Below are 23,749 nucleotides of genomic sequence, written 5' to 3' on the forward strand. Positions count from 1 at the left end.
GAAGAAGAAGAAAAGGGCTGATAGTGTGAAAGTACCTGGGGCAAGGGCCATGTGCTGTATTTCAGAGTGTTAGCACTTTGGGAGAATCAAAAAGAGATGCTGTTCTTCAGATTCCAAGCAAGTGGAAGGGACAATTCCATCAAGTAAGAGAACAGGGGACTTCTCTCAGGAGTCCCCAGGGCCGGCCAGAGGACTGTGGTGGGATAGGTGTGTTCATAAGTACACGACTTCCTCTCTCCGAAGGCTCTTGTCTCTAAAGCTCTGGTTGAGTATGGAAGACCAAGGGGCAATTGGATTAGGAACATATTACCACTGAGTTCAGATCCTAACTGGGAACCCTCTCTGATATTGCTTCCTGATTTAAGATCATATGCATATAGTGCTTAGCTCAGAACCTGGAACTTACAGAGCAAGAACTCAATAAATGTTAACTCAGAGGAGAATTTCTTAGCCTGAAAAAGGAACTTCAAAGCCCTCCAAACCCCCTCCTTTTGCAAATGAACAAGCTGAGTCTAGAGCAGTCATTAAAAGCATGGACTTAGTAGACAATTCTTTGCTGGATGCATGACCCGGTCACTTGGCTTCTAGACCTTTCTCATCTGTAAAATGGGGGCCGTTGACCCGTATAATTGTGAGAAGTGAAAGTGACATAAGCAAAGTGCTTAGCCAAGTGCCAGCACACAGAATTTAAAATTTTATATGAACTTTTATGTAAATGTAAACGAAAGTGTTCACAATTATGGTTGTTGTTATGGTCATTTGAGTGGAAGCAAGTTAATGACCAAATTAGGATATCAATCTATTTAAACAATATCAAAAGACAAAAATACACAGATGTTGAAGATTTGAAAAATATAACTCAAAAACTCAAGCTTATTAATATACTAGAAAATTAACATTAAACAATTTTAATCTATAGAACTCTACACACAGAGAAAAACACTTTTTTTAGCACACACAAAAGTCACAAAAATAGAACAGGTGTTAGACCTTAAAAAAAAGCCCAATTAAATTCCAAAGATTTCATATCACACAGACCAGGTTCCCCAACTGTTAGACAATAAAAATAGAGATTAATAACTAAAGGGCAGCGTTAAAAATCTCATGAATTTGGCAATGAAGTAGCATATTACTACATAACCCTTGGATTAAAAAGGAAATCTTAAAGAGATCATGAAATGGATGATAATGAAAGCAGAGCATGTATACTGTAGAACAGAGCCGAGGTAATACTTAAAGGAAAATCTGGAGCTTTAAATTCATTTACTAGGAAACCAAAGTAGAAAACAAATGAGCTGGATATACAGATGGCAAGAAGCGCATGAAAAGATGTTCAACATCATTAGCCATTAGGGAAATGCAAATTACAGCCAGGAGGCATCACTACACATCTACCTGAGTGGCTAATATAAAGCATAGTGAAAGCACCAAATGCTGGTGAGGAAGAGCCTGGATCTCTCATGCATGACTTGTGTGAAGGTGAAATGGTCCAGTCACTCCAGGAAATAGTTGGTCTATTTATTTTAAAAATAAAAATGAGCTTTCATGTGACGCAGCAATTATACTCTTAGACATTTATTTCAGAGAAAGGAGAACTTACGTTCACACAGGAACTTGTACATCAGTGGTTCCCAACATGGGGCACATGCCCCACAGGGGGGCAATTTGATTTTTAAGAAGGGCAATTCAAGAATGAGCTATTAACAATGATGTTTTTGCATGTCTATGGTTCTAGGACCCTCATATACAGCATGTAAATATATATATATATGCTGACTTATTTATGGATTTCAGTTCTCTATTATGTTTTGAAACTTTATTTGCTATTTTTTCATATCACTTCATATTATTGTTATTTATTTATTTATTTTTACAATTTCTTAGTGATTTCTTCCTCAGTACTTCAACTCTCATTATTTTTCTCTTTCATGGATGCCATTTTTTTGGAAGCTTGTTTAGACCAAGTTATTGGCCTTTTAGACTTCCTCCCCGTGAATAGGCATTCAATTTTTGAATAATAAGAATTATCTGTCACAGGGAGGGCATCAGGATTTTAGAGATGTTTAGGTGGGGCATGGCCAAAAAAATATCGGGAACCACTGTTGTACATGAATGTTTATAGCAGATTTCTTCATCATAACCCTTGTGATGTTGTGACTTATAATAAGAACTATGTATTTCATCTTTGTCCCTGTTTCTGTCACGGAGCTCCTAAAACCATTGGAATTTCTGAAGTAATGAGAGAGATAAAGGTGTCCTTTGTTACGTGGATGGGGTGCCTTTTGGACTCCACCTAAGAATGAGGGCTTTTTGCTTGGATGGCCAGCCACGTGATTAGAAGGTTGAAACGTTCAGTCTCACCCCAACCTCTGGGGAGAGGGGGGGATGGAGATAGAGTTGGATCACCAATGGGCAGTGATGTAATCAATCCTCCATCAAAACCCATAGGGAGAGCGTGAGAGAGCTTCCAGGTGGGTGAACACTTGGAGGTGCCGTGAGGGTGGTGCAAGGGGAGAGGGCATGGAAGCTCAGCCCATTCCATGCCTCACCTATACATCAGGTTCACCTGGCTGTCCGTGAGCTATATCCTTTTTTAGTATAATTTATTATATTAATAAACTAAGGAATAAAAATCAAATGATCATCTCAATCAGTGAGACAAGGCATTTGATAAAGTGTGTTATCAATTTGTGATGATTTGAAAAACTCTTCAAAAAATAGAAGAAACTTTTTAAAATAAAATTTATTGGGGTAACAACCTATATAATAAAGAACTAATATGCTAATTAGACCAAACAGCCAAATGACCTTCCAGATGTCCTTCTTGACGACCTTCCGGACGTCCTTCTGAACTACCTTCCAGATGAAGCCAGGGCTGTGAGGGCCGGCCGAGGCAGCCGGGGCCGAGAGGGCCAAGCTCCCTTGCACAAATTTTGTGCATCGGGCCTCTAGTTGCTTAATAACATTATATAAGTTTCAGGTATACAATTCCATAATACATCATCTGTTTATTGCGTGTGTGCTCACCACCCAAAGTCTAGTCTACTTCCCTCACCATATATTTGACCCTCTTCACCCTCATCATCCTCCCACCACCACCCTTCATCTTTGGTAACCACCATACTGTTGTTTGTGTCTATGAGTCTATTTGCTTGATTTGTTTGTTTATTGCTTTCTGTTATATACCCAACATACAAGTGAAATCATATGGTTCTTGTTCTTTTCTATCTGACTTATTTCACATAGCATGATAATCTCAAGATCATCCACGTTGTCTCAAATGGCAGTATTTCATCTTATTTTATGGCTGAGTAGTATTACGTTGTACATATGTGCCACATCTTCTTTTCTAATCATTCATAGAAGGACACCTAGGTTGTTTTCCATGTCTTGGCTACCATGAATAATGCTGCAATGAACATAGGGGTACATACATCTTTCTAAATAAATGTTTTCAAATTTTGGGGGTAGGTACATAGAAGAGGATGCTGATTCATAAGGTATCCTTATTCTTAATTTTTTAAGGAACCTCCATCCTGTTTTCCATAGTGGCTGTACCAGTTTACATTTCCACCTGCAGTGTACAAAGATTCCTTTTGAGATAATTATTTTTAATTGCCAAAGATTATAAGCCAAAATCCTACAGCAAACATTATACTTAATATAGAAAATTTAGATGCATTTCTTTTCAAATCAGGCAGACTAGAAGGCCCTCTATTAACATGCTGGAGTTTCTGGTCCACACTTTAAGAAAAGAAAAAGAAGTAAGACATGTAAGGATTTGAACGGAAGACATAAAATTCATTCTTTGTAGGTGACATGATAGTCCTCTTAGAAACATTTTAAAAATTGTAAGAAACAATAAGAAAGTTCAACAAGGTTGCCAGATATAAGATCAACTTACAAAAAATCAATACCAGCAATAATGAGCCAGAACATCTAATTTAAAGCAATTGTAATACAAATTTTAAGATAGTTAGGATTTAAATAGCCCAATCTATAATAATAAAAGGGCAATATACTAATTAGACTGGATGTCATTCCAGAAGTCCTTCCTGACCAAGCCTGGGCTGGAGGGAAGCCAGACCTGGTCCCAGGTGCCTATGGGCAGTCAGAGGAGGGAAGCAGCCGGGGTCCTGGGTGCCTGAGGGAAGCCAGTGCTGGCAGCCAGGGGAAGGAAGGCCTACTCTTGCATGAATTTTCGTGCATCTGGCCTCTAGTAATATATAAAATCTCAATGGATAAAATGTTACAACTAATAAAAGATTTAAGGGAAGATCTGAATAAATGGAGAAACAATCCATGCTCATGGATGGGATGATATTATTACACAAATAAAAATTCTCCCCAAATTCATCTATAAACTTAATGCAATGTCAATAAAAATTTCCATTGGAATTTTAAGGAACTTGATGAACTTTCTCTAAAATGTATATAGAGGAATAAAAATCAATAGTTAGCAGTCAACTTTAAGGGGGATTTTTAAAAGAGGGACTTACCTTAACAGGTATAAATATATTATATATGCTATAAAGCCATAACTATGAATCTAGCTTGGTATTCATGCTATAAGAGGCAAATGAGCCAATAGAACTCATCCATATACAGAAACTTCAGGTGTGATAAAGGAGGTTCCACAAATCAGCTGGACCAACTATTTAGTAAGTGTTTTTAAGGAGACCTTTTTTACTATGTGGAAGAAAATAAAACTGAAAACTAATACCTCCTACCAAGGTAGCTGATTCCAGGAGACTTAAGATGTCAGTGTGAAAGATAAATTGACAAAATTAAAAATGAATATTGAAGAATGACTTTGTAACCTAGTGCTGAACAAGGACTTCTTTTGAAAATGTTTAAATTGATTTTAAAGAAAAGCAGAGAGTGGGGGAGAGGGAGAGGGAGAGGGAGAGGGAGATGGAGGGGAAACAGAGAGAGATCAGTCAGCACAACCTTTCTGTGTATGGGACGCCGTTACAACTAACTGGGCCATACCAGCCAGGGCTGGGCAAGGACTTCTTTTTTATTTATTTATTTATTTATTTATTTATTTATTTATTTATTTTTTTTATTTTTTTACAGAGAGGAAGGGAGAGGGAATAGAGAGTTAGAAATATTGATGAGAAAGAAACATCGATCAGCTGCCTCCTGCACACTCCCTACTGGGAATGTGCCCACAACCAAGGTACATGCCCTTGACTGGAATCAAACCTGGGACCCTTCAGTCCACAGGCAGACGCTTTATCCACTGAGCCAAACCGGTTATGGCTGGGCAAGGACTTCTTAAACGAAGTGGATGTCTTTCACTGGGAGAAGGAGAGGAAAATGGCACCAGTTACTCATCTGTGAGTACCACACAGCAGTGAGCCGCAACTGACTTCATGTGTATAGACAGCAGTATGGAAGGCAAACATAGCACTGAGTGAAGAAAGTAAAAAACAGAAACAGAAAACATAATAGCATTTATCTAAATAAAAATACACATATAATAGTATAGATTTTCTAAGGACACAAAATAAACATATTAGAAGGGCTGCCTATGATAGGGAGTAGGGAATGCGAGAAAAAGAAATAAAGAAACAAACTAGCCAGGACATAGTCAGGATAGGCTAGGTATGATCAAGTAACAAAGGACCCCCAAATCTCAGTGGCTTAACCACACAGAAGTTTCTCTCTATCAAGCCCTATGACCACAGCGTCTGGCAGGTGGCTCCGCTTCCTCCGGACTTCAGGGACCCAGACTTAGAGTAGCTTATTTCAGTAGAGGCTTTACACCTTCTGCAGCCGGGGAAAGTGAAAGGGACCATCACACATGGGCTGTAAAACTACCAGGTCTCAAGGCCACATGCAACTTCAAGGGAACTGAAAAGTGCAACTGGACCATATGTCTGGGACAAGGAGAAAATTTGAGAACAAAAGTCATATTTGTCATTTTGGTAGCAATTTTTAAAAATAACAAACCATCACTTAAAATGAGGTTGAGCTCTGGCCAGCTTGCTCAGTGGTTAGAGTGTGGGCCCTCACACCTAAGGGTTGTGGGTTTGATTCCCAGCATGGGTCTGGGCCTGGGCAAGAGACAACCAATAGATGTGTCTCTCTCATATCTCTGTTTTCCTCGCTCCCCCTCACTCCCTCCCTTCCACTCTTTCTTAAAAAAAAGGGGGGGGGGAATATCCTTGGGTAAGGATTAACAACAACAACAACAACAAAAAAGTGGTTGAACTCTGGCCAGTGTGGCTCAGTTGGTTGGAGCATTGTCCCATACACTGAAAAGTCACAGGTTTGATTCCCAGTCAGGGCACATACCCGGGTTGGGGGTCAGAGTGCCTACTGATCAGTCCTTGATTCTCTCTCATATGGATGTTTCTCTCTCTCCTTTCCTCTCTCTCTGAAAAAAATCAATTTTAAAAATGTGGTTGATTTTACTGTACCAAAAGCGAAGGATTTTTATTCAACACAGATTACCATAAACAGAATTAATAGAAAAAAAAGCTAGATAATACCAAGCATTCCTACAAATGAGGAGTTAATTGAGCAAAAGATATGAACTGGGAGTTTATACAAAGATAAAAATTTAAAAGGCTAATGAATGTATGAATAAATTATCAAATTCATTAATATTAGAGAAATGCAAATTAACATAGTAATGGGGAAAATACTTGCAGGTGATGAAAATTTTAAAAATTGGATAATGCTAATTGTTGCCATGGACTGAGTGCACAGGAACCTGCACATACAACTAAGAGTTTGGGTGCAACTATTCTAGAAGCAATCTGGGAGTACTTGGTTGAATTAAGTTCATACATACCCAATAAGTCAGTTAGTCCATCCGTTCCTAGGACTATCTTCCCCAGCGAAAGCCACACAAATCTAGGAGGGCTTCCTGAAGTCTGCTGCAGCACCATTTCTGGTTGATGAGTTGGAAACCGCTTGTCCCTCCGTGGGAGCAGGTGGGTAAATCATGGAGGACAGACGCCATGGAACATTGTGCAGTGATTGGAGTGATGGACTAGGTGCACAGCAGCGTGGGTGGATGTTAAAGCCGAGTGCTGAGTGATGTAAAGGAGCTCTAGGACGTTCCTGTTTACATAATGATGTACATGCATACTAAACAATGCCATGCGTTTTACAAGAATCCGTTCAAGCCAAGGACCGTATGTGAAATATAATGTGTGTCTATTAAGGAAAGGCAATGAGAGTGAAGAGAGTGGGTGAAAAATACAGAAATAAGCAGAACAGTAACAGAGGGTTGTATTAGTTTCCCCTGGCTGCTATAACAAGTCAGCACTAACAGGGATTAAAACAACACCATCGCATTATTCTGGAGGTCTGAAGTCTCAAATAGGTCTGCAGGGCTGTGTTCCTGGGGGCTTGCAGGCAGGCCCTGTCCCCTGGCCTTTTCCAGTTTGTAGAGGCTGCCTCGATTTCTTGGCTCATGGCCCCTTCCTCCGTCTTCAAAGCCAGCAGCATAGCATTCTCTCTCCTCTCTGACCTCCTGCTTCTCTCTTATAAGGACCCTGTGAGTACATCTAGCCCTCCCAGATAATCCAGGATAATTTTCCTTAACTTGATTGCATCCACAGTGTTTCTTTTGCTACATAAGGTAGCAGGTTCTGGGTCTTAGCATCTTTGTGGGGGTGGGGGGGGCATTATTTTGCATATCACAGGAGTTTTGATTTGAGGCAGAGGATATCAGGGTATGTATTGGGGTATAGTCTGAGCCAGCATTGGGAGGTGAGGGCAGGAATAACTTACCTGACCAATTGGGCTGGTGAATCCGAAGGTTCCTGTGGAGATTCAGAAGGATTTCAAAATGCCAGTGTGCTTTCTCTTCTGCCCTTCTTTCACAGGGACAAATCACATCATAGTCCAAATGGAGATACTAGTAGATCAGGAAACGGCATACACTTTGTGTGACAGCAGAATCTTCTGCCTCCCCAAAGATCTGACTCAAAGTCAGAATTTCCTCCCCACAGGGGACCACGTCTGTGCTACATGAAAAAGTGCTGGCTGGTCAGGCTAACCAGAACATAAACTCATATGTGCTGTGACAGTTTGGGTTATCACTCAGCCGTATTCACCTCCCCCACTCCTACTGCACCACAGTGGGAGGCATGGCCCCATTGGTGTTGGTCTTACTCAGTGGCTGGCTTTCATGGGTATGGTGTTAGCACACACGACATGAGGGAGGCCTGAAGAGCTCTTGCATCGGTTAGCTTGGCTCTGGGGCATCGATCCTGGAAAGCACATGGCCTTAGAGATGAGCTCTGGAATAAACACAGGGAGCAGACCTGACCACAGTCCTCAGCCTGGAGCCACGCCTGGCTGAGCCCAGCCTCGGTTAGACAAACAGACGCATGAGCTCAAGAATAACTGCCTGTTCTTGTGAACTACTGAGTTAGGGGGTATGTTACCCAGCAGCATCCCACTAATAAAGGAGCACATATCATTTCATTGCTATCTCACAAGAATCATACCTTCCAATGTTATGAAATTGGGGCTCAGAAAGGGTAAAATGATTGACTCAAGGTCATACGTTCATCAGTAAGTCTTGGTGGTCGGAGGAGAGAGAGAGAGAAAATATTGGGCACAGGAGCAACACTATTTGCAGATGGAGGGGAGGGGAAATGTAGGAAGGGCCTTGTGACTGATGACGCTGACAGGAAGGCACATTTTTCAGGGGCAGCTTTAGAAGGGAAGATCAAAGGTGAAAATCAAGGAGAAGGATGCTGATCTCTTCGCGATTCTGATGTGAGGAATTATCCTTTAGCGGCTTGTGCACGAGCCTGTGCTATGATTGTGTCTCACAATGTCATGGTGCGGGGCCACCACCCTCTATTAAAGGGGTCAGCCAGGAGACTAGACGTACATGTTAGCCCGGCGCCTTTGCTGAGAGGTGCTCAGCAAGGCCAGAGCTTGCTTCCCACATGAGCGAGGCAGACACCCGAGGGTGGATGGGTCTTTGATCCGCTGGCCCGCTGTCCCCTCTCCCACAGGGGTTCTCTTCTTGGTCTTTTGCCTCTAGGTGACTGCAGTAGGCAGCTCTCACTCTGTCACGTGCCCTTTCTCATTGTCTAGGTGAATCCCCAATGAGACGCGACAGAGAATAAGCCTCCTCTCACTGACAGTGGTCTTTGTTTGAATTTTTCCCTTCAATTTAATGATACTCTTGTACATTTCAAAGAATAACGCTTTGGACATCATAAAAAAGCTGGGTAGGCATTTCTGGGGCTGCTGACGCAGCGGGGCTCGTCAAGGTCCAGCAGTCCTGAGTAGTGGCTACAGATTAATGCCGTTCCTTGGGAGATCAAGGCTGTCCTGGGGTGGGGTTCACAGTTATGAGCTGCCTCCGCTTTGAAAAGCCACAGATCTGACTAAAAAGCCACTGAGCGGGAAGGGAGTAGTGGTTCTGGGAGAGGGGCTATCCGGGTCCAGGAGATAATCCTTCAGGTTGTTTGTTTTACATATTCTGGAAATAATTCGATTTACCCATGGCTTCTCATCAGCCTCGCAGTGATGGCAAATTAGCTCCACCGAAGACTGTTCCTAATTCCAGAGCCCATGCTGTTCTCGGCCAGTGTTCCCGAGGAGAAGGGAAGTGCTCAGAATGCTAAACACCTCACCTGGCCCAACACTAGATGGCTTCTGCCCATCACAGATATTTCAGATTTATTCGTTCGCCAGCCTTCCCCTGCCCCCGCCCCCCCAGTGGACAAGTGGTCTTGCCACGAATTAAGTGTGAATTGAAGTGAAGCTGGAAGATGCGCTGTGCTCGCCTCCTCCTCCCCACTCCCACCCCGAAACTCCTCTCCTTTCTCTGGAAACTGAAACCATGTAATTGAGAAATGGCTTCTCTCTGTCCAACCTGATTTCCTCTGCCACAAAAGTAATTTTTAAACATCCGAAAGCTTTTCTTTCCAGGCTGCAATCTTGTGCCTGTGTCCATGTAATTCCTCCTGCCATTTGAGCCCTGAGCAGGGGACTTGGTAAGAGGTGCAGCCGACCAGCATCCAGGTGGCTGCTTCCGGGCAGGGCGGAGGGGGACGCCCAGGTCTGAGCTAGAGCGGGGAAGCAGAGTGCAGCCAGCGAGGCCATCAGGTCTGTGGGCAGGGCTACCCAGGCAGAATGGATAGGAAGGGTGGGGCCGCAGAATGTTCATGAATTTCAGACAGTGGGATCTGGCATGAGTCAAGGCCTTCTTCAGAGATAAGTCATGCCAAGTTATTTTAACAGAGTGGATTGCCTATAAAAAGTCCTATATAATAAGAGAGGAATATGCGAGTTATCTGTTACGCACTGAGGCGTAATGACCGACAGTGTAACGACCAGATCAAGGATCAGCAGGAGGGTGGGGCAGCGAGCTACAAGCAGGGGGCGGAGAGCTACAGGAAGGGGGCAGGGCAGCAAGCTATGAGGGGTTGCGGGGGGCAGGGGGGTGGGGGGAGCTACAGGAGGGCAGGGCAACGAGCTGTGAGGGGTTGCAGGGGGGGGAGGGGGGAGCTCCAGGAGGGTGGGGCAGCGAGCTATAAGCAGTGGAGAGCTACCAGCAGCGGTGGGCGGGTGGCCAGCTGAGGCAAGCGGCAGCAAGCTACTCACGCACGAATTCGTGCGCAGGGCTACTAGTTGTTAATAATTGTGGTTCTCAACTGTGTCGAGGCAGCCCAGGACACCACAGCATTCACGAAGGCACCATGGGAGGGCATTTCCATTTTTAACTTTAAATGATCATGGAACACACAGTGTCACCTGTGCGACACCATACAAACTACTAAGTTGAGAAGGCCCACCGTTTCAACATGAGGTTGGGCTCCGTTCCTTTCGGTGACATTATGTCCCTGCAAAGCCGGGCTTCTGGTAGATGCCGTGATGAAAGGCAAGTGTTTCACAAAGTCCCGTGTGGACCAGGCCACAGCGCCGTGTCTCAGCTCCATCCAGCCTGAGAAGTTGTTCAGTGGTCAACAGAGGCACGCATCCCATTAGTGAGTAATTGTGCTTATTTAAGAACGGAAGTGAACTGTTTTTCCTTTGATTTGTGTGTATAGTTTTCTCAAACCACTGTTAGGTTGTTAAGCTGTAAATACTTAAGTTGCTTGGTCTAACTCAGTGGTCAGCAAACTGCGGCTCGCGAGTCACATGTGGCTCTCTAGCCACGGTTTGCTGCTCTGTTGACTAATGAGTTTGCCGACCACTGGTCTAACTAATGAAGGAAACTGTTAGGTATTTCTTTGGTTAAAAACCTATGAAAAAAATTACCAAAATACCGAGGGCACCGTGAACAGAGAAAGTCTGGAAAGCTCTGGGTAAGTACATGTAAAGCATTAGCTAGGAAACCTAAAAGGTGAAGAGAACATGAGAGAACAGGCTGGGATTCTGAACATTGGAGGATTGGAAGAGGGAGCGCTTTTTGGCTGATGCTGGTGTCTCTGAGGTTCTGCAGTGAGGCTGGCTCTTTAAGTGTTGGAGAAACTGCAAACTAGATCCAACTGTTGTGTCAGAATGGACCTCCCAGGGAGAAGTGATGGTGGAGCCATGCCAGCTAACTCTTTCTCCTCCTCAGCCTGCAAGGCTCCCTCTACCGCCTCCTGTTGGCAGAACTAGCATGGAGCCAGGTGGTGGAGCAGAGATGTGGTTTGTTGGAACCATATATATATTTAATTTTTTTTAATTTACAAATACACTTGATAGTCAATATTATGTTAGTTTCAAGTGTGCAGCATAGTGGTTGGACATTTATCTAACTTATGAAGCGATCTCCCCAATAAGTCTAGTACCCACCTACCAGGCACCATACGTAGTTATTAGAATATTATCGACAGTATTCCCTATATTGTACTTTACATCCCCATGACTATTCTGTAACTGCCAACTTGTACTTTTTAATCACTTTACCCTTTTCACCCATCCCCCTTCCTATCCCACCTGGGAACCATCCGTCGCATCTATTTTTAACACTATGTCCCCAACACTCAGCCTACCACCCCATAGGTGCTCAATAAATATTTCAAGCTAAACTATGTTCAGGAAAAGAGTAAGAACTTCAGTATAAAGGAAGAGGAAAGATCAGAAAAGGTCAAGGAGCTGGTGGCAAGACCTGAAATCAAGGAGGTAAAATTTTAGGCACAAGCTTCCCTGAGCCCCTAATCTCCCTTCCCTGTTCGGTTTTCCTCTAGATCACTAACTGCCCTCTGACCTACTATACAATCTTCTTATTTAGTTTACCACCCCTTCCCACTAGAACATAAGCCCCCGGAGGGCAGAGAGAGTTTTTGTCTCTTTGGTCCACTTCTACATCTCTTATGGTGCCTGTACATGGTAGGAACTCAAAAGTATTTATTAAAAGATTGAATTTTTCCAGTGCAAAGAATGCTCATATCACATTGTTATAATTGCCTTAGCTGTTACTCTCACTTCTTAGGAATGGGAGGAGGGATTGTTACCATGTGTAACACCCAGACTGGCCTCACCCATCACTGTGTGTGTATGTGGTGGTGGTGGTGGTAGGGAGGGCTTTCCCTGTTTCCTGCCCACTCCTGCATCAGAATCTCCATGGCCCTTTGCTCCTTGATTCTTGTCTGTTGGGCGTGAAATGTGCTGCCTTGTTCGCCTGGGGTTAACCCTCCCATTGCTGGCCCTCCCTGCCCCATTCCTCCACACCTTCACCTGTTAAATCCTATCCATCCTTCCTCCAAGGCCCCTCCCTCAGGACAGCTTTCTTGGTCTGTATATGCCACATGGCACTGCTGGTGATTCACTCTCCAATAGTCATCAGGGGAATGTTATGGTGGAGCTGTAGGTTAAGCTAGTATAACCCAGTGCTGTCAGCCTTCTAATTAAAACCACACTGGTTAGGGAAGATCCTGGGTATTCCAGTCCAAAGCCCTCATACTCCAGAGGCACAGCTACAGCGCCCAGGTGCTTCTGATGCCTTGATCAACAACCTTTATTTTGCTAATTAGCACTGGAAATGTCAGGAATTGGTTGTTGTGGTTGAAATCAGGGACCTGTTGCTTAGCATAATAATAAGTATTATAAATGGACTCTAATTGGTAAAGTGGAAGGTCTCAATAATATGTGGGTTGGCCACATTTTTTAAAGTACTTCCCAGATTTATGCAAAGAAGAGGAACCCAGGAAGTCCTCTGGCCTTTAGCCCTAGGGATGGTGTCCAAGCCAGGATTCCTAAACAGTCCTGTGCCATCCATGGGGTGAGGGGATCCCTGGTTGTCTGATGTGACCGTAGCTAATTGATTTTGGCCCTAGAACAAAGGAGGCAAATTACCGCCAGTGGCCTTGTTTTTGTAAATCAACTCTCATTGAAACACAGCCTCGCTCACTTGTGTGCTTATCGCCTATGCCTGCCTTTGCACTACAAGGGCAGAGATGAATGGTTGCCACAGAGACTGTATGACCCACAAAGCATAAAGTATTTACTGTCTGGACCTTTAAAAAAAAAATTGTCAACTCCTCCCTGAGAATACTGTCATCACTGCCACAGATGACCTTCTCATGCAAGGTAGTAGTAACCAGCTCACCTACAAGGACAGATTGCTGGGACTACATTGACATTTTTGGAATAAATTGTTTGACCTGCTTTGCACCTGCTCACTAATAAACAGTTGTATAATAGATGCTCATCTGTGTAGGAGACTTTGCCCGAGACTTGCTTTTATTATAACCTAATAATGCAGTTGTTTGGGAATCATTAACCTTAACTCACCTCCAATTTCTTTGGTGGCTTCTGGTTTCTATGCAAAAGAACGTAAGGGTTGTGCCCGCGTCGTGATGAAATTGGCACGGCTGAGTTTCTGACGCCAGGCTGTCTTTCTGCCAAGTGCTGCGTGGCAGCCCTGCGCGTCCCCTGCCGAGGACTCATCAAGGGGCATCCTTGCATCCTTCGCAGTTGTTGTCTCTGCATCCCCCTCTAGAACATCAGTCTCAGGAAGGCAAGGAAGTGTCTGTCTCATGCACCTGTATCCCTCATGCCTTGCCCATCTCAGAGGTGCAGGACATGTTTGTAGACAGGAAGGAGTAGGTGCAGCAGTCTCTGAACATGCATTCATGGGCGCTGGCTAAGTTGGTTAAAAGAATGAACCCAGAGTGGACTAGATTGAGAAGCAGACCAGGGTCCACGGTAGCCTACAGGACTCCCATTCTACCTCAATGGCTCTCCTGCCTTCCTCCCTTCTGGAGGTGGGAGTTGTATTTGAGGGAGTATAGTTGTGCCATGGGGCTTGGTGGACACTGTCTCCTTGTAGCCCTAAAAGTCAGGGAGTGTCATTCATGTTTTACACATGACAAAAATGAGGCACAGACAGGGATGGGATAGGGCAGTGGTCGGCAAACCGCGGCTCGCGAGCCACATGCGGCTCTTTGGGCCCTTGAGTGTCGCTCTTCCACAAAATGCCACGGCCTGGGCGAGTCTATTTTGAAGAAGTGGCGTTAGAAGAAGTTTAAGTTTAAAAAATTTGGCTCTCAAAAGAAATTTCAGTTGTTGTACTGTTGATATTTGGCTCTGTTGACTATTGAGTTTGCCGACCACGGGGATAGGGCTTTAGGTCCAGGTGATAACAGAGCCAGTCTTCTTTTCAGCACATCGGGATGCCTCCATGCTCAAGCATCTTTTATTAGTGAGTAAGCCAGTGGACATGTGAAGGAGTTACCTTCTCTCTGGCATTGCCACAAGGGGGTGACAACCAGGTCACCTTCTCACAAGAGGACATGTTCCAGCATCAGATGGTTCTGGTTGTCGGGATTGGTAGGACCCAGAGGCCCTGGACTGAGACGACCAGCATCCCCAAAACCTCGGAATCCCTGTCCTCACCTACCTTCCTAAATGTCTGTGGTAATCGTCAGCACAGTCCTGTCCACCCAACATCTGAAATAAAGTACAGGGGGTGTGGGAAAGTAAGCAGGTGAGTGGGGTTTGGATGATGTCAGAAAGAAGATGGATCTTAATTTTGTTCCCTTTCCCTCTTTTTCTCTCTGTGTATCGTTTCCATGCTGAAATTGCAAATTAATGGTCATATCGAACTATCTGTCAATGTAATACTGCTCTTGTAGTATCAAATTATGTTGGCAATAATGTTTCCAGCTGTCCAGGATTCCATTGCAATTTAATTTGAAAGGAATTCAAATTGCATCTCCAAATGGATTTTAAAAAAATTAATTTTACGTAGAAGTTATCCACCTCCATATTTTCAGCCCCGTGCCCCAAATCGTCTCAGTTTAGGTTCAACTTTGAACAGTACATATGTTACAGCCAACTCCACATGCAAAAGATGAATACATAGAAAATTCATGAATTGGAAATCTGCTTTGCTGTTCTTTTTGAATAAGATGTTCTGCCTTGATTGAGGTCATTAGGAGAATCCACAGCTATTGCCTTTGACAGCAGGGATGGAGACCGGGTCCATAGAGAACAGAAAAGGCTCAAAGTCTAACTTAACCACATGGTTACCCTTAACAATTGGAGTGTGAAGAGAGCCCTGTCTCCCCCCCCCTCCCCGCCCCGCTTCCTTATGGCTTTTCCCCTGCAGTATATATTAGGGCCTTCATGCTGGTTTGGTCTTCAGTCATCCCCTACTTTCTCTATTTACTCATTCTTAGATATATATTTATTTACTAAACAGCTAGATGTTCCAATTATAAAAATGAAGCAATCTAGGGGATAGCAAGTCAGCAGGGGAGGTGAGCATGAAGCAAACAGAAGCCTGCAGTTTGATAAGAGCAATGGAAGCAGCGTGCCAATGTGTTCAAGGAAGCAGGTGGTGGAGCAGGTATTGACTCTGCCCAGGCAAGGAAGGCTTTTGGACAGAGTTACAAGGCAAGGATGGCATTGGAGCTGGGCTTTCAATATACTGAATAGGAATTTGCCCTGTGGCACCTCAAGCACAGGGAAGAACATGGCAGAGGTGTGGAGGTGTGGAAGGGCTCGGGATGCATTACTGCTTTAGGAGGGTGGGACTCAAGGAGAGAGCCATGCAAATGCGGAAGGGGACTGGGAGGGAGGAGGGTGCATGTTGGGTTCAGGTATTAGATTGACAGCAGTGCTTTAGCAAGATCCAACCAGGAAAGGGGAGACATGACCAGACTTTTGGAGGACCAACCTGCCTTCAGAGGCAGCTGCAAAAACAAAGCAGCCTCTGAAAACATGAGTCGGTCAGTCACGCACAGACAGACACAGACACGTGCACGCACATGTTCCTGTCCCTAACGTGCGCAAGGACACAGGTGGGCCGGGACTGAGAACACAAACACAGGCCTGGGGCCACTCCTTTCTCCTTTCACCTGACTCCACCCTCCCCATAAAGGGCCTCAGGCACATGTGTCCGGAGACTGCAGTCCTCACGTCCAAGCTTTGTCCCCAGACAGCCATCCTTCTGTCACCCAGTGGGCCTACGGGTGCACACAGGTGGAATACAGTCTGATCTTGGAAGGGCAGACGGAGGAAAGGTTTGAACAAATCTTCACAATGAGTTTGAAGCCACTGGGGCAGGGCACTCAGGAGTGTCGAAAGCCTGTCGGGAAAGGGGACACATTGGACCAACAACTCCTGTCCAGGAGGCCACAGCTGAAGAGGATCAGAGGGTCCTTACTGCCCTGGGCTCAGGACAGGCCCCCGTCGCCAAGTCTAAGGGCACAGAGCGCGTGACCCGGAAGATGAGCAATTTGTTTTTCCATCAGAGGATGATTTTCCGGCTCCCAGACGAGCCACCCTCTCTTCCGCTGCCTGCCCTCTCAGCGGCGTGTATGTAGGCTGTTACTCAAGAAGGTCATATGGATGGGGCCTTATCTGGAGGCAGAAAGCATCGGCTCCAGACTTGGACGTATTTACACAGAAAAAGTAAATTCAACAAAACCAATCTCCACTGCGCACACAGGCGTTGTCAGCAGTTTCCAGCCTGTTTGCACCAACCCAGACGGAAAGCTGAGCGTCTCCCTGCCGCAGGCTATTCCTGGAGCAGGAGCTGGGTCCGGCGGCCGAGGTTTAGGGATTCAGATTGAACGCGTGAATGCCTCCCTCACACTAGTTCTGAAAGCTAGTTTTCATTGTCTAGGATTTTAGGACAACCTCTTGCTGGAATGCAAAAACAGACATGTTCCCCTTAAAGACTCGGTGGCCTGCTGGAGGCTACGGAATGGGGACTGTGAAGTTGGAGATCTGGGCTCAGCTCCCAAGGGCAGATCCCCATCTGTTCCTCTCGTTTTAACAAACATGAACTAGCCCTCGGCAGACCCTGCGCCATGTGCTGGGGGTTCTGGACAAACAGAATAGGGTCCCTTGCAGCTGGGAGGAGTGATGAGTAACTGAACAAGCAATTCCTAGAAAGCATGACAAGTGCTGAGTGGGCTGGACATCTGTGCAGAGTGCCTCGGGAGCCCAGAACCAGGGACCTGGCTGTGTGGCCCTGGGTACGTCATGTTCCTTCATTGGCCTCCATTCCCTAAGCCGGGGAAGCATTCTCATCCTGCAAGTGCCTTCCTTGCCCGGGTTACTGCTCAGTAAATAGCCACTGCCTCTCCCTTTCTGCATGGGAGTTCCTGAACGTACAGAACACAGCCTGCTGCGCGGGGTGGCCCGCCTCCTTGCCTTGTGCACGCGCACTGAGACTTCCTTGGCCTCTTCACCCCCGCAGAGCGGAGGACCCCCAACATCATAGCTCAAGGCGGAATAGCACATGGACATCCTTGCCAAGTCCCCTTTGCCTCTGGTCAGTGGGTTCCCAGGCGGCATCCCCTTTGGCCTGAGTGAGTCATGCAAACCTCAGCCCTTTCTCGAACCCACGGGAAGTCCAATCGCAACAAGCCGTTTTGTTGTATTCTGAGGACTGTATGGGAGATCCAGGAGTCACAGAGAGAGCAGTCACCTTGGGCTCCATCCAGCCGTCTTCCATCTTGATCACCCATCCTCTCCTGGTCCATCCCAACAACCCAGGTTATCCATTTTCCTCCTCCTCCGAGGCCTGAGCCCCACTGAGCCCCTGAGCCAGGGCCCTGGGAATGCAGCTTCCATTCCAAACAAGGTCCTTAAGGCACCCCTCCAAGCAAGGCCCGCCCGTCTAAGAGGGATACCCACTGTCAGGCAGAGGCAATTTCCTCCTCTCTCTCTCTCCAGTTCATTTTATACTCATTAACAGCCCTCTGAGATTAGCGCAATAATTTTTCCTTTATAGATGAGGGAGTGGAGGCTAAGTGCTGAAGTGCCCTTGCCCAAGGTCACGCAGCTCATGAGCGCCAGCGTCTGGCTTCAGGCCATGCTCTGTCTGGCTCCGCAGTCCCCGTGTGTCTGGTGACAGTCAGTCACAGGTGCTTCGGAGGGAACAATGACTGTTCCTGTGCCCTGGCCGCCAGCTCTGGGAGGAGTCTCTGTGCTCGGTGGCAGGCGTGCAGCATCTCTTGCCTTCTTTGAAAAGGTGCCCCTGCCTGCTCCTTCCTTTCGGAGAAGCAGAGAGGTGTTTGCGTGCTCACCTGCACAGGTGAGCGATGGGGAGGATGCTGTAGTAGCCGGAGAGCAGATGAGAGGACAGGGCAGTGGTCTTTGCCCACCGCGGCGACCCCAGGCTCCTGAAGATCAAGCCACTCCTGCTGATCGTTCCGGGCTTTCTCACAATAGCCTCCCCAGGCCTTCCCGGTGCTGATGGCTGTGACATGCCCCTTGTTCATGCCCTTCCCCTGGTTCCAATCCCTCAGGGTGCCACGGTGCAGATCAGACACAAAAACACGGGGACCCTCGTGAACTTCAAATTTGACCGTGTGGCTCTGAGCACCCATTTCAGCTCATAGACCTTCGCTTTCCTCCAGAGTGCGGCTAGGACCAGGCTGTCCTCACAGGCCATGGTGAGACTTACACAACAGGGCCTCCATTTGACTGGCAGTTGCTGAGGTCCCCTCTTTGGGTCTCAGGCTGGGCATGGCTGGAGGGGGAGCAGAGATCATCTGCTCTGAGGAACTTACCTTCCACTGAGCAGAGGCAGTTTCTAAGAAGCTGTCACAGTGCAGGCCTGGCCGGGTGGTTGAGTTGGTTGGAGTATCATCCCAAACAACTAAAGGTTGCAGGCTGGATTCCTGGTCAGGGTACATACCTAGGTTGTGGGTTCCCCGGTCAGGGTACACACGGAAACTGGTCGATGTTTCTCACATTGATGCCTCTCTCTCTCTTCCCCTTCCTCTCTCTTGAAAAGCAATAAAAAACATATCCTCAGGTGAAGATTTTAAAAAATTAAAAAAACAAACACAAAAACCTGTCACAGTGCAAAATGATTAACATATAAGGAAACAGTTAACAATATGAGAAAGCAATAGCCAGACGTCTGCCCAGGGAGAGGTGGGAGGGGCTGGATACCTTATCCCAGGTGCACCCGCAGCCCCGGCCCACTCCCCTTCAGGCCCCTCTGTCAGACACGTCTTCTTACTTTGCACACTAGGTGTGGAGACAGACAGACACAAGTTCAAAACCCACTCTGCCATTTGCTAGTCTCGCTACTCTATACAAGTTCCTGGACCTCTCCGGGACTCAGTTTATTCATCTGTAGAGTGGGCTGGCAGTCCTTCTCCTGTGGTGTCACACGATGATGCAGATGACAGAGCCCAGCACTGTGGCTGCTGGCCATCAGAGGTGTCTGTTTGTTTTTTGTTTTGTTTGTGCTTTCAGCGAGTATTGGAGATCCTATAATTATATGTAACATGAGCTGTGGTGTATCTTAAGATATCTGACAAAATGGGTGTCAACCTTGGACTTCAGTGGGGCTTAAATGTTCCTGTTCTCGGTCACTAATGAGACGGAGAGGGAGCCTGAGGGCACTCACCCTCTCAGGGCTGGGCATTGGCTTTGAAAACCCACCCTGAGGAGGAGTGTTCCATGGGCTCTGAGCAGGGATGGCAGCCTCCCTGCCAGGGCTGTTCTGGCCTCTGGACAAACAGAAAGACTCCAGCTGGGCAAGCTGGTGGGGATGCTCATGAGCTCCCAGCAAGCAGCCTCTCGCTGTCCCTGTGCTTGTACATGGTCCCCTTGCCAGCGTGAGTTGTTAAGCCAAGCAGCAGCCGCCGCCACACCGGATCATACCCCCCCCCCGCCCCCCAGCTATGGGGACCGCACTGTCCACCTTCTGTTCCACGTGGGCTCTGCACAGTGGACCTTCAGCAACAGCTTGTTCAATGTCGCAGTTTCAAAGTCACCCGCCTGCTTTTGGGAGGCTGGCTCTCCTTTACACAAAGGACCTGTGAGCATGGATAATTGGGCTGTGAGAGTGACCGTGAACTCCTCCGTTGAGCTGGGGCCAGGCTGCCCACTGTCCCAGCAGTGCGCGGGCAGGTCTGCGCTGGCTTGCCAGGCTGCTGACACGTCTGGGTATCCTTTTCAGACGAGGAGTGCTTTGAAGTGGTTTTGGTAAGGCTCTGACACAAGTCGCGGGCACTTCAGGACAGATCAGGAAACTCGGGGGCATCAAGACCCCTCTCCCCCTTCCTATGGCTGCATTGGTGCAGAGGCAGCCTTGCCCTATGCTTTGAGGGGACCAGAGAGATGCTAGGATGCATCATGTTGCATAAGGATGCTCCCCGGCACTGGCACGTCTAAGACACTCAGAATAGATACCGTGTATGAAACATTATTGCTATTTTTATTACTACTCCTATTACCGCAAAAGAAAAACTATCATGTACGGAGTGTGTATTAAGTTCCAGGTGCAATTCTAAATGCTTTGCAAGCAACATCTCACTTGACTCCCCCTTTTCCTCTGAATGAAATTGGCTACTATTATCACCATTTTACAAATTTTAAAAAAATCACCCAGAGATTTTTACATAACGTGGTAAAGTCCTTTGGGGGGAACATCTGTGGATTCAGTCTCTAGCCAGTGTTAGCTGCTGTCACAGAGACTCTGACACGGAACTCGTGGGGATGCGGATGACAAAGGAAGTTATGTTTCTACTCTAATGAATGCCTAAACCTTAGAATGAGCTTTGCTTGTGGGGATTGAGAAAATACATTCATTTGTTATCATCTGTTTTGTACAAAAACATCTATTTCATTTGTATACATTAGGAACAGAATATTCATAATGAAGTAATTCGGAGCTAATGTTCTAGATGGGGGCCTGGGAGCAGGGTCAGTGGGAGGGACGGAGTGGGAGACAGCCCGGGGGTAAGAATGCGTGATCAGATCTGCTTTTAGAATGATGTCCCTGGAGGGGCCAGTTTGGGAAGGGAGGACAGGAGAGAAGGAGGGTTGAAGGCTAGGAAATGGCGGGTTGTGTTGTGAATGAAAGGAAGGGAAACTCCAAGGCGCAGGCACTGGGTCGCACGTCCAGCATGTGCACTTGTGTGCGGTTAACTGGAGAGAAGGGCTGGTTTCCCAGGGGAAAGGATGTGGCCTCATTAAAGGCAGGTCAGAACTCCTGCAACCTTCTCCTTAGCACATCCCCAAAGTGCTGTGTGTGCTGTTGGTGGTACCCAAGATGGTTTTCCGTGGTACCCTGATGAACCCTTAAGAATTTAACAATTTTGCATTTATTTTGATGGCTCACATTTATTTACATCAGGTGATTCATGTTTCCCCTTGTTATATGGTTATGGTTTCTTGTAGATGCGTGTGTTTAAGTAACAGAAAGGAGTTTGATTTATAGGAACATAAATTGTATTCTAGGCGGCAAAACCCACGAAGCAGTGGCTGAATGGTTGCGATAGGCTGGAAGAGCTGTTCCCCACTGTTCTACGGGACCCCCACCCCACCTTCCTGACAGTCTCCTCTTGTGTCTTGCTTGTGTCCGCAGACCCAGTGCACGGCCCGCAGAACGTGGAGATTGTGGACATCCGGGCCCGGCAGCTGACCCTGCAGTGGGAGCCCTTTGGCTACGCGGTGACCCGCTGCCACAGCTACAACCTCACGGTGCAGTACCAGTACGTGTTCAACCAGCAGCAGTACGAGGCCGAGGAGGTCATTCAGACCTCCTCCCACTACACCCTGCGGGGTCTGCGGCCCTTCATGACCATCCGGCTGCGGCTCCTGCTGTCCAACCCCGAGGGCCGGATGGAGAGCGAGGAGCTGGTGGTGCAGACAGAGGAGGACGGTGAGTCAGGGAAAGGCCCTTACTTGGGAGTGGGGGATGTTGGACCTGCTACAGGGCCATGCCCGTCAGTTCTGAGGTGTTTATTCTTCCTGCTTCTATAATCTCCCCTCTGCATCTGCTCTTTTCCAAGGTCTTCAGTGCAGACTACGCATTGCACAACTCCAGGGGGCGCTGTTCCCTTAGAACTTGCCATTGTACACAGCCCACCTTCATGACAAACCCTTCCTGACTCCCTGGAAATTCTTCCTTGCAGCTATTCTCCTTGCAACCCCCCGCAGACTGTACTTCTAGGTAAAAGCGGCAGTGGGGACACAGCCTCTGTCACCTTGGCCCCACCTTCCTGCTTGCAGTGAACCTCAACCTTTTGTGGGTACAGCTCTCCCTGGGTGATCTGAGTGTTCTGCTTCTGTAAACCTGATCCCCTCAGCCTCCAACACCGGCTTCTCTCTGCAGCCAGGAGCTGTGGCCCTGAGCTTGGCCTCTGATAAAGCTTCCAGCCCTTTTCCCAGAGCTGGCTCCATTGTTTCACAAATGCGCAGCCCCCTCCCTCCAGCAGGTAGAATAATGCCGCCTTTGAGGAGGTGGACTCTTGTTAAGCAACACATAGGACAAGTGGCTTAACCTCTCAGCGCCTGGGTTTCTGCATCTATAACATGGAGATAAAAATATCTCCAGTGGCTTCTAGGTTGTGGTGCTCATAAGAAGGGATGGTATATAAAGAATTCAGATAATGCCCAGCAGATTGTATGTTTTTAATAAATGCCGCTGTCACATTTGCACTAAATCACAGGGAAAAAAAATATTTATTGACAAAGGACCTTCTAGTACAGCAACTCAGAAACCAAACACCTGCCCTAGGAAAGCTCTCCAGAGTTCGAGACACCTACGTCAGCTGGGGTAGCAACTGTGACCCAGATGCTCAAGGAACGGCAGTGTGGTCAGTGCCTGACCTGAGAAGCAGGGGCAGAGCAAGGATGGGTTAGCAACTCGTGGCCACAGGTTGTTAGACAGGGAGGAGCCAGGGTTGAATGAAACCCAGCATGAATATTTAAGACTCAGCAGATGAATGGTAGGGTTTGATCCCGAAGCAGCTCAGGATGTTTGGTTTTTTTCCCCTGATGCTCTGCCCACCTTGGTCTGCTGTTGGAGGGCTACCTACATATGCAGCAGCAAATCCCAAATCCCGTCTTTAAGCCCTGCTCCAACCTCTCCTTTTCTCCTCCTTGTCACCAGGGAAAAAAATTCACAAAGCCTTTATCAAAACAACGTGAGCACAGCAGTGCTTTGAAATTAAATTTTAATTAAGCAGCATTAATAAAACATTAATTCCTACTCTGCAGAGATGTGTGGACATCGTCATGTTAAAAACACCAGCATACGAGACACCAGTCCTCAGTCTTACAGCTATTCCTGAGGTCCCACCTTGGGAGCCGCGGGGCTGAAGGAAGGTCTCAGAGAGCACAGGACCCTCTGTCCGCCAGGATGAGGTTCCATCCCCCTGGAGAGGGGCTCCGTGGGACCCATTCATCTCAGGACAGGCCGAGGCTGGAGCCGGGCTCTAGTCCATGAACCAGTTTTTCTCTCCTTAGGCAGTCAAAACATTGAGCTCAAGGTTCAGTCTTCTCTCTTCATGGTTATATTATCAATTTGATACTCAGTTACGTTGGTTTGTGTCCATTTTGAGGC

The 23,749-nt window shown here is 46.8% G+C and overlaps 1 protein-coding gene across 2 annotated transcripts in view; it reads left to right on the forward strand.

The window, feature by feature from the left end:
* PTPRT (protein tyrosine phosphatase receptor type T) overlaps positions 1–23,749 on the forward strand; it is a 929,565-nt gene that overhangs the window by 574,874 nt on the left and 330,942 nt on the right. For both annotated transcript variants that reach the window (XM_054723794.1, XM_054723796.1), the window contains exon 8: positions 21,767–22,063. In XM_054723794.1, the coding sequence (XP_054579769.1) occupies positions 21,767–22,063 (297 nt within the window). The remainder of the gene's footprint in view (positions 1–21,766; positions 22,064–23,749) is intronic.

This window comes from Eptesicus fuscus, chromosome 12, assembly GCF_027574615.1.
Source record: "Eptesicus fuscus isolate TK198812 chromosome 12, DD_ASM_mEF_20220401, whole genome shotgun sequence".
NCBI classification, from domain to species: Eukaryota; Metazoa; Chordata; class Mammalia; order Chiroptera; family Vespertilionidae; genus Eptesicus; species Eptesicus fuscus.